Here is a 14798-nt window from a genome sequence, read left to right on the forward strand (position 1 = left end):
TGAAAAGGTAATGTGTTTTTTATCATGAAGCATACATTTAAGATATTCAAAGAAACTACTTTCTGGTTTTATAATTAGTAAATATTTATTGAAGTTATTAAATGCTCTTTTTGGATTTTAGTTTTTTTTAAAATCCTTTATTCATGCTTATATTCTAACATCTCTTAAATTGATGGATTAATAATTAAATTTTTGAAGTGCTTTCAAGTAATAATTTTCCTAAGCAAAGATGCTTTGCCCCAGGACAGACATAGGTACAGGGAGCATGCATTTAATACTTGTTGTGTCAAAACATATTCTAGTAAAAAAGCATTTGTATCAACAATGATAGATGAATATAAAAAAAACATGTAAATTTATGAAAAACAAGACAGTAACTGAAACTATTACAAAAGGACACCAAGAAAAGTCAGACTAGACTTGGAAGCGGCTCCAGAGAGAATGCATTTTATATAAGTCTGCTCTTGAGGTACCTATCTCTGAGTCATGCTGATACATGGAGAAGAATTCAGGGGAAAATGGAATGGAGATGGCTGAGTGTTCCCAGGAGTCAAGACCACATCTATCTTTATGTTATTTTGTTGATTATCAATATAATGTAATATTCATAATTTTAGACCATATTATAGAATATTAATTTTGATTTAAAGTATGAGGGATTTAGCTAGAATAAGAAGAGTCTTGAATACCACATGACTTTATTAAACAATATATATTTTATTATTTTGGGGAGAATTGGTAGTGAGTTAGTAAAATAGAAAATATAAAACCATTTTTCTATGGCTTATATGCCTGTGTGAATTCTACCTGCTGTATACAGTTGTATGAAAATTCTTCAAAATTCATTTATAGAGCATTAAGAAATAGTATTTGGATACGAAATACTTAAATATTTTAGTGCTTTTCTAAGCTATGTAAGATAACTAGAGTTTTTTAAAAATGAATTTTGACTTCAGGCATATTTATTCAAATATGTAAATAAGACATTTCAACTTTTGTCCTTTAAGAGGTAAATGATTCCCTGACAGAGGACTTCTGTTTCACAGAATGTTTTAAATGTCACTGCAGGCTTGGAGCAAAACACCACAGTTAAGGGAAAAGTACCTCTAAAATTCTCAGGGCAAAATGAGAAAAATCGAGTTCCCAGAGCTGCTACATCAAGAACTGAAAGAATATGGCCTGGAGGTGTTATTCCTTATGTTATAGGAGGCAACTTTACTGGTAAGATATTCCCAGAGTGACTGCTTTGATAAAGAAACACAATTACCATGCAGATTAAGTGTGCATTTTTATAGAATAGGAATATAGCAACCATAGTATTCAATCAAACTTGGAAAAACACTCCCTTAACCTAGGTTACTAGCTGAGAATATCTCTGAAACTTGGAAAAGAATAACTTTACCCTAAGAGTCTAAAGAAATGTTCTGGTTTTTAAACTGAGCTTCAAATGCGCCTATTAAATCTGGAAGCTGATCTCTCTTCAACTGACAGGAAGAATGTATACACCATCTATAGAGCCTTGTACACACATATTTGTAGAGATAGAGAGCCTTGACCTTCTGATTATAAAGTGAGTGTTGATTCTTAATAATGACTCATCTGGGGTGCTATAAGCTAGTACTCTTTGTTTAGTGATAACAGTGGCATTCTGAATTGCCGGACGGAGGAGCCAGCACAAAGCACTCCTCCCTGGAGTGGACACCATTGTATTAAAGTCCTGCCATTTTTTTTCCAGGCAGCCAGAGAGCCATGTTCAAGCAGGCCATGAGGCACTGGGAAAAGCACACCTGTGTGACATTCATTGAAAGAGGTGATGAAGAGAGTTACATTGTATTCACCTATAGGCCTTGTGGGTAAGTAGAACCAGGGAATGATTGAAGTTCAGATGGGAAAAAAAAATTAAACTCCACAAGTAGGATTTCTTTATTAATATTTCCATAGAACTTTGGCCATGAGAAAGTCTGAGTTTTACATCAGAAAATATTATATATTAAATGAATATATTCTAGGACCACAGAATTTTGTGCCTGTAGGGCAAGTGGATTCCTCCATCCACCACACCACTTTCTAACATTGGCATTGCTGATATCCACTCACCCAAGTTCAGAACTTGAGCATACTTGTGCTTCTTGTGTGCTTCCTCTGAAATCTATTTTCACCTCGTCCCACGTTAGTGCCCTGGTTTGCTCACATCTTCAGCATCCCATGCTTGGGCTATTCTTCTGTCTTACCTCATCAATTTGCTGTCAAATTAGAATTATTTTCTAAACGTATTGGTCAGAGCAAGATTCTACATTTTCTGAGTGTCTTAGATATTCCCTCCCACAGTAGTGTTTTCCGGATTTGCTTCTTGCTTCCAGATTTGCTACTTTCTCAAAAATAATATGTCCCATGCTTATATAATTAATTAAAATGAACTCTAATATTATGTATAACTATAAAGCACTAATAAAACAAACCTCAAAAAGGCTTCTGTAAATTGTGAAAATGCTGTGCTATATTTTAATAGATATTTTTACAGCAGTGTGGCAATGAATCTCAGTATTATTTTTTATTATTATTTTGGTACCAGGGATTGAATCCAGGGGCATTTAACCACTGAGCCACATCCCTAGCTATAATATATATAAAATCTTAGAGACAGGTCTTTCTGAGTTTCTTAGGGCCTAAGTTGATAAGGCTGGTTTTGAACTTGTGATCCTCCTGTCTCAGCCTCCTGAGCCACTAAGGATTATAGGCATGTGCCACCTACTCAGCTCACTAAGTTGCTGAGGTTAACTTTGAACTCATGATCCTCCTGCCTCAGCCTCCTGAGCTGTGCTACTGGGATTACAGTGTGGTCCATCATGACTGATGGTTTTATCATTCTTTTGAAATGGTGGTGCTACCTTTAAATCTCATAAAAAATCATTTCAATTATTAAGGAGTTTGGAAGTTGGTGTTGTACAAAGTGTTTAGGGCCAATGAGAATAAGATATGTGTATGTCAAACACTTAACACTCTCATTGGATTTCATATTGGTTCTTTTATGTCGTCAAAGCTATGGCACTAAATAAATAAATGCTGTGGTATTTGGTTATTCAGATTAGAGAAGAAGTTAATTTATGATATACACATTGAATTCCCATGTTGTGTTACCTCCATAGTATGTGTTGGGATGTGAACATTGAACATAAGGCATTCTCTCTGAGGAGGACGTAGATAGGCAGATTTGGGGGTGTGATAGTCAAGATTCTTAGTTGCAAACACCAGAGATGAGCTAACTGAAGCAGGAAGAAGAATGTCTCAGAAGGTTATTAGGTAATAATTAGAATCACATGAATGGAGAATTGGAGAGAGAGGCTGTGGGATGAATCAATCTGAGCTCCCTCCTGCACATCTGAGATCTGCTCTTTAAAGAAATATCTACTGTGTTCTACCATATGCCAGGCTGTGTTCTAGGGGCTGGAGATAACAGGAGTGTCAGACGGAGAGTCCTATGTGCCCATGGAGCTTACATTCTAGAGTGGAGATGCAGAGATGAAGGGATGAAATAAGTGAAATATAAAACATACCATTAACTGCGGGTTAAAGACGGAAAAAAAAGAAAGTGGAGTGGAGGTGGCCTTTGTCAAAGGACTTGAAAATCTTAGGGTAAAGAGGCAACTGGGTATCTGGCAGAACTGAGTTCTAGAGGAGGAATGATAAGCAAGAGCTTGTCTGCATTTTCCAGGCAGAGTAAGGAAGTAAGCATGACTGGAGTCGATGGAGTGACAGGAGGGCTGGTTGTAAGAGATGAGCTCTGTGTGGTGAGAGATTTGTGTGCGGAAATTGTTTAGGATCTTCTTGTATTTTGTAAAGACTTAAAAGAACCTGTTTTAGTCAGATTAGCAAATTTATACTACGGTAAACAAGGATCCCTCAATCTCAGAGGCCTAGACCAACAGACTTTTATTTCTTTGCCCACGATGGCTTAGCTGTGGCTGCGTTACAGCGGGGTTACTCTCGCATCCAGTCTCTCTACCCATTGTTCTCCCTCCAGTAGATGCAATAGAGACAGTATGGTCAACCATGTGTTGGCTCTTAAGAGACTCTCCCCAGAAATGACACAAACAATTTGGGCTTCTGTGACATTGTCCAGAGCAAACCACATGACCAAACCCAGCATTAGTGGGATAGGGAAATATAATCATCTGTTAGAGAAGGGTAATGGATATTTTAAACCATTGACACAATTTACCGCAGAGCTATTCCAGAATAGTATAATCTGATTTGTCGTTTTAGAAGCATCTTGGTGCTAAGAAAACTGCTGCAGGAAGGCTAGAACAGAGAGAATCATCAGTTAGTAAATGATTTCAACACTCCATGTGAGATTCCTTGGTTGGACTGGGTGTTAACAAGGGAGACGATGACAAGATGATTGATTCTGGATATAGGCTGAAGGTAGAGCCAACAGGATTGACTGTTGGAGGACAAAGGGAGGATTCAGGAATCCTGGCATTACTCAGCCTGAGCGTCTGGAAGGTTGGAGCTCCCTTTAACTGAGATGGGTAGGTGAGAAGGTAGATCGGGTTTCTTGGAGAGGAAAACTAGGAACACAATAAATTGAAACATTTATTATTCTACAAATGCAGACATTAAGAAAGTTGGGTGACTATTTGAGCCTGGTATTGGACAAATAGTGCTATCTCTGGACTAGCTCTGCTTTAAATCCTTGTGATAAATCAGTGAAGCGAAGAGATGAAGGTTCTTGTCCTGATGACTACCCCATTCTAATGGTGGGCACTTAAATTTTAGTGGCCTTTTATAGGAGTTTATCATAGAAAACAAGAATAAAAGAGAGGAAGGAAGGATGAAGAAAGGAGTTATTAAAAAAATGTAATGATTAAACTAAAAATAATTGGAAATATTTTTCATTTCATTCAGCTGATGAAAAGGTAGAAGGCACTCCAACCTTTTAATGTTGGAATGTCCCAAAGGATTATCTTAAAGGAAAGTGTTTTGGTCTGCCAAACCAAGGTGAAAATAGGGAATAGTATACTTGGATTATTCCCTATGATTAGAGAGAGGTGAGAGTTTCCTATGGGTGTTGAAAGCATTTCTTGAGGTACCAGATAGACCACAGGATGGTCAAGTTGTAAAAGTGGCACACAAATTAGAAGTAAAAATTTGAGAGCCATATTGAAGAAAATGCTTTCAAACCTGGATTACATTAGAAGCTAAGATAATGTTTGGGTATGATTAAATCACATTTTTCTAAATTGCATGTTACCCTATCACTCCATGCCTAATATTTGTCTAAGTACATATTTAGTTAATCTGAATGTAGAATTCTTTGTTCCTAAGAGCTCTCGTTAGTCAGGGATCAAAGCACCACATTTTTCTTGTTTCACAGGACCACTGTAAAATAATAACTCATGGATAAGGCAGTGTGAAATCTATTTTTCCTTTCCATTATGAAATCCCATCTTATTATAGGAAATTGCAATGGGTAAAATTATGCTAAAAGGGTGTTTTAGGATTAAATAAATTGACCACGTTGCTTTACTGTCTCCCAGAATTTGTTTTGCAAAGTGCTGTCTTCTCTGACTATAACCAGCAGAAATGACTCAATGTGAGTAATTTAGTGGTTATATAATCATCAGATATTTCAGTTTCAATACTACTGCCTTAAGGTATCAAATATTTCAGTTTTAATCTCTATAATATTTGCACAAAAATTGTATCTCTATATCTATTACTTATTAGGTATGTAATAAATATTTGAGTATGTAATAAGTATATATGGATTAAAATATTAAAGAAAATTCTCAAGGCAAAAAGACAATTCAGATTTTCACCTTCCCCACCAATTTTCTCTTTTCTATTACTTACTTATTTATTAGGCTTAATTTACTGCTATACTAGATTTGCACATAATGAGTACTAATGAGTTCATCTAACTCAGTTAAAATATGTAGACACTTAAAACCTAATTAGAATGAATGAACAAATAAATAGGTAAATGAATAAATAAGTTAAAAACCTACAGAAATAATTTGGGTAAGAAAGAGACTGACACAGGAATTTATATTTGTGCAAAATCAAAAGACCATCTAATGTACTTACCCTGGAAATTAAAATAGTAAAATTCTTTTTACTCCTTTGTGCAATTAATTTTTGACAATTTTTCTTTTAATTTAATAAATCAGAGAGGTGTTTGACAATGTCTAGTGCACTGCAGTTCCCAACTACTCAAGACTAATTATTTAGTGTTCTCTAATGCTGTTTAGGAGAAACATCCTATAGACAAGCTATTTCAATTCAAACCTGATTATCAAAGTTTTAGATATGATTTTATTTGCATTTATAATGATAGCTACTATTGTTATATCACCTAAAATTTGTTTTAAAGGGTGTCCAATGTATTTATTATTTATAGAGTGTGTGGATAAGAGACTTCCAGACTGTTATGCACTCATACATACATGTGTGCATACACACACACATAAATGAATAAATAGAACTTCTATTTTGGATAGAAAAACATTCTATGTATACACATTTATAAATATATAAATATCAATAATTCAATCAAGATTTGCAGGAAGGTATTTCTGGGTGTTTCACATTTTTTTTTCCTGATAATCCAGGAGATTCTTTTAGACAGTGAGATTAAAAAAAATCACACCTCAAATGTTAGTCTGAACAATAGACAGAAATCACAGAAATCTAATACTTCTTTGAACTATTAACTATTGTCAGTGTTTTTTTTTAATCAGTTTTTGCAGACAATTCAGGATGCTATAAGAGAATACTATAGGCTTGGTGACTTATAATGAACAAAAATTTAAATTTCAGCTTGGAGCCTGGGCACTGCAGATAGAGTGTCAAATGAGAGACCACGTCCTGGTTCCTTAGGTTATTTATTTATTTATTTATTTATACTGGTGATTGAACCCAGGGGTGCCCAACTGCTGAGTCACGTCTCCAATGATTTTTATTTTTTATTTTGAGACACAGCCTGCTTATTGCTGAGGCTGGCCTGCGATCCTCCTGCCTCAGCCTCCAGAATCACTGGGATCACAGGCAGGTACCACTATGCTATGGTTCAACACAACCATTCACAAAAGTTCCACAATATTGTAATTTATCCATTTTTCTCTTCCACCAACATCTCCACTTTCTACTTTATTATAGATGCTGCTCCTACGTAGGTCGGAGGGGAAATGGACCCCAGGCAATCTCTATTGGAAAGAACTGTGATAAGTTTGGGATCGTTGTTCATGAACTGGGCCACGTGATCGGCTTTTGGCATGAGCACACAAGACCAGATCGAGACAACCACGTAACCATCATAAGAGAAAACATTCAGCCAGGTGAGAGATTTTAGGGTGTGTAAAATTATTATGTTTTGTAGACAGTGTAAAATATGTGGCAGAGTCAATATGTTATTTTATTAAAAATCACTCTTGGTGGTTTTATATTTTTAATTTCTTTTTAGAGACTGATTTCCTGCATTTTCTAGGCTTTGTTTGTTTCTTAAGGTCTGTTTTCTTTCTAAATGTCTATACTTTTTCAAGAATAGGTGTGAGCTATTGAACAATATAATAATATTATTAAATGATTATTTTATTTGAACTGTTTTTGTGCTTAGATCTATAATTTATATTATGAGACTTAGAAAGAGCCCAGGGTTTGCCATGACATGCATGGTAACCACAGGAATCTACATTTATCATGTATAATTTCTGAAGAAAATTCCAGTGAAATGAGTCATTTCCAGGATAGTCTACATAGTTTCTTTGAGATTTTTCTCTTAAACTTGACTTTGCCAACGACAGACTATTAAGAATATTTTTAGTAGTTGAAATATAATTTATAATTAAATTTTAATTTTCTTTTAAGAGTTGGTATATAATAGTTGCATCATTGTAAAACTGTTTACTTAACTTTCACATTTGCAAAGATCAGTAAGTACATTTCCATCTCTACCACCCCCCTCAAAAAAAAATCTGTTGTTTGGAATTTTTTTATAAGGTAGTATGCACTTTTAGCAAAAGTAAAATAAAAATGTGATCTTACTTTCTTGTTCATGGAAAATTTTAAGTTATCAATGTTGAAATTCTTATCATTTTCTATAATTCAGAGTTGCTTTCTTTATTTGCTCATTATATATTTGGTACCAGTTAATGCTGAGGCACTATTAGACATTGAAAGGTACTGTCATGGAAAACATAAAACTTTGTATCTACACAAATGATTTCAAGTGAATAAGAAAAGTACCTGTCATATTGAGAATACTGCAGAAAAGAAGCAAGTTGTAACAAATGTGCATTGGCAAATCCAGAGAGATGTCACACACAAATATGAAATTTAGAAATAAAGTAAGAATATTTATTGCAGGTGGACCAGAAAAGTGGTCAAATTTGTAGGCTGAAAATACACGATCTTTTTCACTTAACTGTTGTGGTGGCATGTTGAACTATGAGTGAGAGTTAGTTAGTTGACAACTACCTGGGGAGGGTGGAGAATCTTTTCTGTGAATCTAAGAAATTTAGATTGTATCCTGTAGTTACTGGGGAATAAGTGAAGGATTATAAACAGAGAAAGTTAAGATTTTTAAAAGAGGAATTCTGTAACCTGCAATAAACATTAATTGGGGGTGAGGGGAAGATGAGCCTCAAGTGAGGGAAACCTATTAGAGGTTTGAGAGGTGGCTGTGTTCTCAATTAGGGTAGGACAGGGCAAGAGGAAGAAGAGAGTCTTAAAATGTTTTAAGAGGAACATAAGGAAAGATCTGCAAAAGCTTTATCTTCAGACAACACGATGAATTGTGGTATCATCAATTGAAAAAAGAAACACTGGTGAAGAGGCTTGGTTCTGAGAAAAAGAAATAAAAAATACTGATTCCACTTAACACATCCCTCAATTCAAAGACCCTTTGTATGATCCTCCTTTACTAGACAAAGGAAAGGCGAGTTGGGACTTTAGTATGTATCTGGAGATAAACATTTTGTAGTGGATTTGACCATCTAGGGAAAAACTGAGGGAGAAGAAGAAAAAAGTGGAGCATAGAAAATGAAAAGCAACAAGATTTGAGCAACCTTTAGAAGAGTGTCCACCAGAAGATCAAAGGTGTCCTCTAAGAGGTAAAAGAAAAAATCAGTGGAATGTGATGTTCCAGAAGCCAAATGAGGAAATCAATCCAAGAATGACAAAGTGATCTGTAGAGCTGGATACTAAAGAGAAGCAAAGAAAATTTATACTCCCCCCAAATAGAAGCCCCGGCCTGAACCATCCATCAAAGTTCATCTTTATGCTTTATATCATTGAGAGAAAAACTTAAGAGGAAACAATATTTCTGAAAATTAATTCAACTATCAAGGAAATGAGAAGCTTTCTATTAACCACTGCTATTTTCTTCTATTTGCCAAATATTATGTGGAATCCCCCAAATACTCTTATAAAGTACATATATTTCAAAAATGATTTTACCATTAAGAGGATTTCTGATTCAACATAAATATTACCTAAAACAGGGGAAAATGTGTAGGTATTATTAAGAAATAGATTATGATACCTTAATACCTGACATAGTAGTAGGAAAATTTTGATCAAATACTTTTTTGACTAAACATTCAGGTCAATTGAAAATAAAAGATATTTCCAGAGATTTCTTAAGTAATTAGAACTACTGTATCAGAACTACTGTACCAGTCTGAAAGCATTCATGTTAGAGATTAGTTATCAACAAATTATGAGTTTCCCTAACTCAGAGACTTAAGATCAGGTGTTTCTCAAGAGCTCTGGGTAATAAAAACAAATGCTGGTTTCATATTTACATGCAAAATTGGTGACTATGATTAAGAGGTAAATTGGTATGAGGATCAAATTTATATTAGAAGATACATTCAAGAAAGAAGCTACCATTTATTTTAATTGTTAAGTGTGGGTCACCCTGTTTCTATCACTGATTCTCCCCTTCTTGCAAGAAGCAAGTCTAATTTTCTTTTGTTTGGATTGTATGTGGCTATGTTCTTTTTAACTAGCAAACCTTTCTGTTTCACATGTTTAAGTGATAAGTTATATGCAGGGAAATGCATTTCTGAATTTGGTTATGTTTCACTTTCAGAAAATTTATGAAATTTTGCTTTAACTAGAGAATCTATTCTCATATGGTGTTCTAAATTGAAATCTTGTTGATGGGTCACAAAATCTGGTCTATAGGTTTTTGAAGATTCCCTCTAGAATGGGATATGCTATAATATGCTGAAAATTCCTTAGGAAGACAAGAATTTGAATGAAAATTCAGGATAATTTTTAAGAATGTTTTCTAACACACATAGATATATCAAATATTTGTGGAAAATATATTTCACTATATAGGCTAGATAATTAATTTAAAATTTTTTATGGTATGAATTCATTTGAAGATGCACTAAAACACTTTAGCCTAGAACAGGGTTCTATGGATCCAAGTTGTTTCCTTCATCCCTAATGCTCAAATGAGTATTGGTTTCATCATTATGTAAGAGAGATGTTATATTGTGAAATCACCAGATTTCTTTACTGCCTTTTGGAAAACTTTTTATTTAATATTTTTATGTTTAATAGAAATATGACAGGGGACTAAAAACCTAGTTATAATAATGGTATGATCATTTCATTCCCAGCCCTATATGAATTTGGAATTCTAGTACTTCACCTTTAAATAAAATGTTTCAAAGCTTTGCAAATTACATAAATAACATGACTTGCATCATCTTCGACTGATTTAACAGTGAAAAGGGAATCATTGAAATGTAAACTCTCTTGAAAGAAATTCTTTGGTTTGGGAACTATTGATGTAGACCCATGTATTTAACTCTTTTTTTTTCAAATTTCAGGAAAAAATGTTGCCTAAAAAGGTACAGACAGGCAGTCGAAAATCTCTTAAAATTGAAGATGTCCTGAAGTTAAGATAGCAGATGTGCAAAGGAAAAAAAAAAGTTCTGAAGCATATTATTCTTGATTCAAAAGCTGTCAAAGTAGAAACTTCTTTTTCTCAAGGGGAACCTTGTTTTATTTTTGAATGAAAGTAGATTTGCTATTGTTTTATCACCAATGATGAAGTCATGTAGCTATAACCTCAGAGTTGTGTTTATACTAATATTGTTTTTGTATCTTCCCACAGCGTTTCTTGGAAAGGATCTAAAGCAAATAGTCAGATAATTTTTGTGGGTCCTGGCAAACATAGTCATGAGAAAAAGATGGGAAACGCATTAAATAAAAGCATAACTTTACAATCACTTCTACTGTACCCAGAGAAGCAGTATGATTTTAAAGAAACAAATATTATGCGGTATTAACAAGTATACACAGAAAACAAACCCAAAATATCCTTCTGGTAATTTCCTTTCTGCAGAACTGAACTCATTGTTCAAATTCAGTTCTTTTGCAACTTGCTCTTTTAATATGATATCGGAGTGCAAATGATTTTTGCACACATCTGGGAGTTGGTATGTAAATACAATCAGCAAAAAGATCAGTCATTTAGTTGAAAGCAGATGCAGGTCTAGGAAGCGCTCTTATGTTCTTTCAGTTAAAAGGCTTCTGTGCTTTTGTTTATCCCCGATTCATAGGTCAAGAATACAATTTTCTGAAGATGGAGCCTGGAGAAGTAAACTCCCTTGGTGAAAGATACGATTTTGACAGTATCATGCACTATGCCAGGAACACCTTCTCAAGGTTGGAGTCTCAGGTTATACCTTTTGACTTTTAATCCCTTTCTCCATGTGGCCTCTCACAAAGCTATGTTTGACATTAGAACCAGACCATCTTCCAGTATCGCTGCCTCCTGTCAGAAAGAAAGTAGAAAAATAATGGTTAACATTCATAGCTAATAGCAGGCATTCACTTAAAAAGACATTTTACATTACCTATCCAATGTATAAATTTAAAGTGATCGTTTTAAAATGATTTAAACAATTTTATATTCATAAATTATAAAAGAAAGTGCAATTAAAACCATTACCAAACTAATCAGCACATTACATTGGCAAAGCATTGCTTAATGAAATTCAGGCATTCCTAAAGCAACAGGTTACTTTATTGTTGAGTTTGAATTATATTCTCTAAAAAGAGTGTTTTGTAATGTAGATTTTCATTTTTTAGTACTCAAGTACCATTTATGGTCAAAAATTGATATTACTAGATGGATTCTCAAAGAAGGTGGTTAAGAAGATATTTTATTTCCACGTAGTTGACAATTACAGTTCATCAATTGCTAACCTTAAATTTATTCCATTAGTAACTGAATGCTGTTTTTAAAGAGATAATACATTTGGGTTTTGATCTACTTTACTCTAAAGATGATGCCATCAAGCAAATAGTTCCCAGGTAAGGATGTGGAAGAATTTAAGTACTGACCTCCTTGATCCCTTCTTCCTATTGACATCAGTTTTACACTAACCTTCCTGCCCATTTCCATTCATTCTTCTTGCCCACTTATGTTCATGTCACATTTCATTAGCATCTATTTTTAAAAACCAGATTAGGAAAAAGAGAAAAATATTCAAATGTATTCCTATGCTCTAAAAACAATTTTCTTGGTAAAAAGTAAAATACATGTTAATGACCCCTTAATACATGAAAACATTTTAAAATTATCTTTATCTGGGCTAGGTGGCACATTCCTATAATCCTAGCAACTTGAGAGACTGATGCAGGAGGATCGTGAGTTCAAAGCCAGCTCAGGAACTTAATGATGCCTGAATGCTGAATGCTCTAAATAAAATATAAAAAGTGTTGGAGATGTGACTCAGTAGTTAAGTGCCCCTGGGTTCAATCCTCAGTACCAAAAAAAGAAAAAATAAATCTTTTTAAAAAGTCTGAATGTAAAAAATTTGAGAGTTGACTATATTTAACATTCATAGATTTAAAAGTCATTACCTTCTGAAGATATATGATATTTATTTTTGTGCAAATGTGATAACTATTCAGATACAAACTGTTCATTCCTGGATTTGAATTTAAGTTTTTGTAGATATGTATCCAGAAATTTGGCCTGAAATTAACCCTAAAATTTTATTTTTAGGTCAATGCTTGAAATTCATTTTTACATGTAAATACGTAAGAAGTTGATCGTTGCATCCCAGTTCATCCAAGACACTGTTCTCACACTGTTGAATTAGATTATTTAGAATTAACCTGGGATTTAATGCTTAGAGAAGAGGAAGTGAAAGAAATTTATCTCCTCTGTCCTTCATAGGATGAATCTTTACTAAGGATTACCATATGTAGCATATTAGCATATTATCTTAGTCTGTACTACTTTGATATTACATTGCATTTTTCCCCCCAAAACTATTGTGTTCTTGCTGCCTGCTTTCAATCACCACCAACCTATCTTTGTATGGTATGACAACTAGCTTTGATCTATGATTCTGTTTCAAGACTTCATTCTTGTGGATATTCAGATTTGTGACACCATTTGTTTAAAAAAAAAACTCTTTGCCCAAATGAGTATGGTTATGGCACTCATGTTAAAGATAATTTGACTTTATATATGAAGTTTATTTCTGGCCCTTGTTATTTCATTGATCTGTAGCTCTGCAATTATGCCAGTACCACATATTTTGGTTGCTATAGCTTTATAATATGTTTTGAAATCATTCCTCAAAAGTCAAAGTATGAGTTCTTCAAGTTTATTTCTTTTCTTAAAATTATTTCAGCTTTTCATTTTCTATTGAGGTTATACATAATTTATAAAGTGTTTTATTTTTAATTCTGCAAAAAAAATCTCTTTGGGATTTTGATAGGGATTGTAGACTGGGTAATATGATATGTGAACAAAGAATATTTCTATTTTATATGTCTTCTTTAATTTCTTTTTTTAAATATTTATTTTTTAATTTTTAGGTGGACACAATATCTTTATTTTATTTTTATGTGGTGCTGAGAATCGAACCTTACGAATGCTAGGCAAGCGCCCTACCACTTGAGCCACATCCCTAGCCCCTCTTCTTTAATTTCTTACCACATTGTTTTTTTTAGCTTTCATTTCTTTGGTTAGTTTTATTTCTCAGCCATTTTTTAATGCTATTATAAGCAGAACTTTTCTACTTAATTTCTTTTGCGATTGTTCTGTGTTACTCCACAGAAATGACTTTCTTATATTGATTTTGTATCTTTGTTTCATTATTAGTTCTAACAGTTTTTGTAGAGTATTTATGGTTTTACACATAAGAACATGGCATCTGTAAACAGAAATAATTTTTGCCTTTCCAATTTGGCATGCATTCTATTTATTTTCTTCTTTTCTCCCTCCCTTTCTCTTTCCTTCCTTCCTTCCTTTCTTCCTTTCATCCTTCTCCTTACCTCTCTCTGTCTCTCACTTTTGTTTTCTTCTTTCTCTGGCTAACACTTCTAGTACTGTGTTGAACAGAAGAGGTGACAGACGACAGGTATCCTTGCCTTGTTCCTGATCTTAGTGGAAGAGCGTGTTTTCCACCATTGAATATGATATTAACTCTAGGCTTTTCTCATGTGGCTTGTGTTATGTTGAGATAAATTCCTTCTATTTTTAGTTTATTGAGTATCATGAAAAGAATCTCATCATGATAAATACTTTGTCATGCAGAATCTTCACAAATGCTTTTTTTTTGTTTTTATATCAACTGAGATGATCACAGAATTGTTGTTCTTCATTCTGCAGATGTAAACATATAAAGTTTTATAATTTCTTCTGTTCATAACGCTTGTAGATTCCGAAAAGAGTCAATAAAAGTTTCAATTGTTTTCATGAGTGTAGATCAATAGCAGATCTGGGAGAAACAGGGCTGGACCCATGAGGTTTT

At 33.8% G+C, this 14798-nt stretch overlaps 1 protein-coding gene across 1 annotated transcript in view; it reads left to right on the plus strand.

Moving 5' to 3' along the window:
* Tll1 (tolloid like 1) overlaps nt 1-14798 on the plus strand; it is a 192820-nt gene that overhangs the window by 102171 nt on the left and 75851 nt on the right. The window contains exons 4-7 of the mRNA XM_005329263.5: nt 1069-1221; nt 1736-1853; nt 7159-7337; nt 11583-11688. Of these exons, the coding sequence (XP_005329320.2) occupies nt 1069-1221; nt 1736-1853; nt 7159-7337; nt 11583-11688 (556 nt within the window). The remainder of the gene's footprint in view (nt 1-1068; nt 1222-1735; nt 1854-7158; nt 7338-11582; nt 11689-14798) is intronic.

This window comes from Ictidomys tridecemlineatus, chromosome 14, assembly GCF_052094955.1.
Source record: "Ictidomys tridecemlineatus isolate mIctTri1 chromosome 14, mIctTri1.hap1, whole genome shotgun sequence".
Lineage (NCBI taxonomy): Eukaryota > Metazoa > Chordata > Mammalia > Rodentia > Sciuridae > Ictidomys > Ictidomys tridecemlineatus.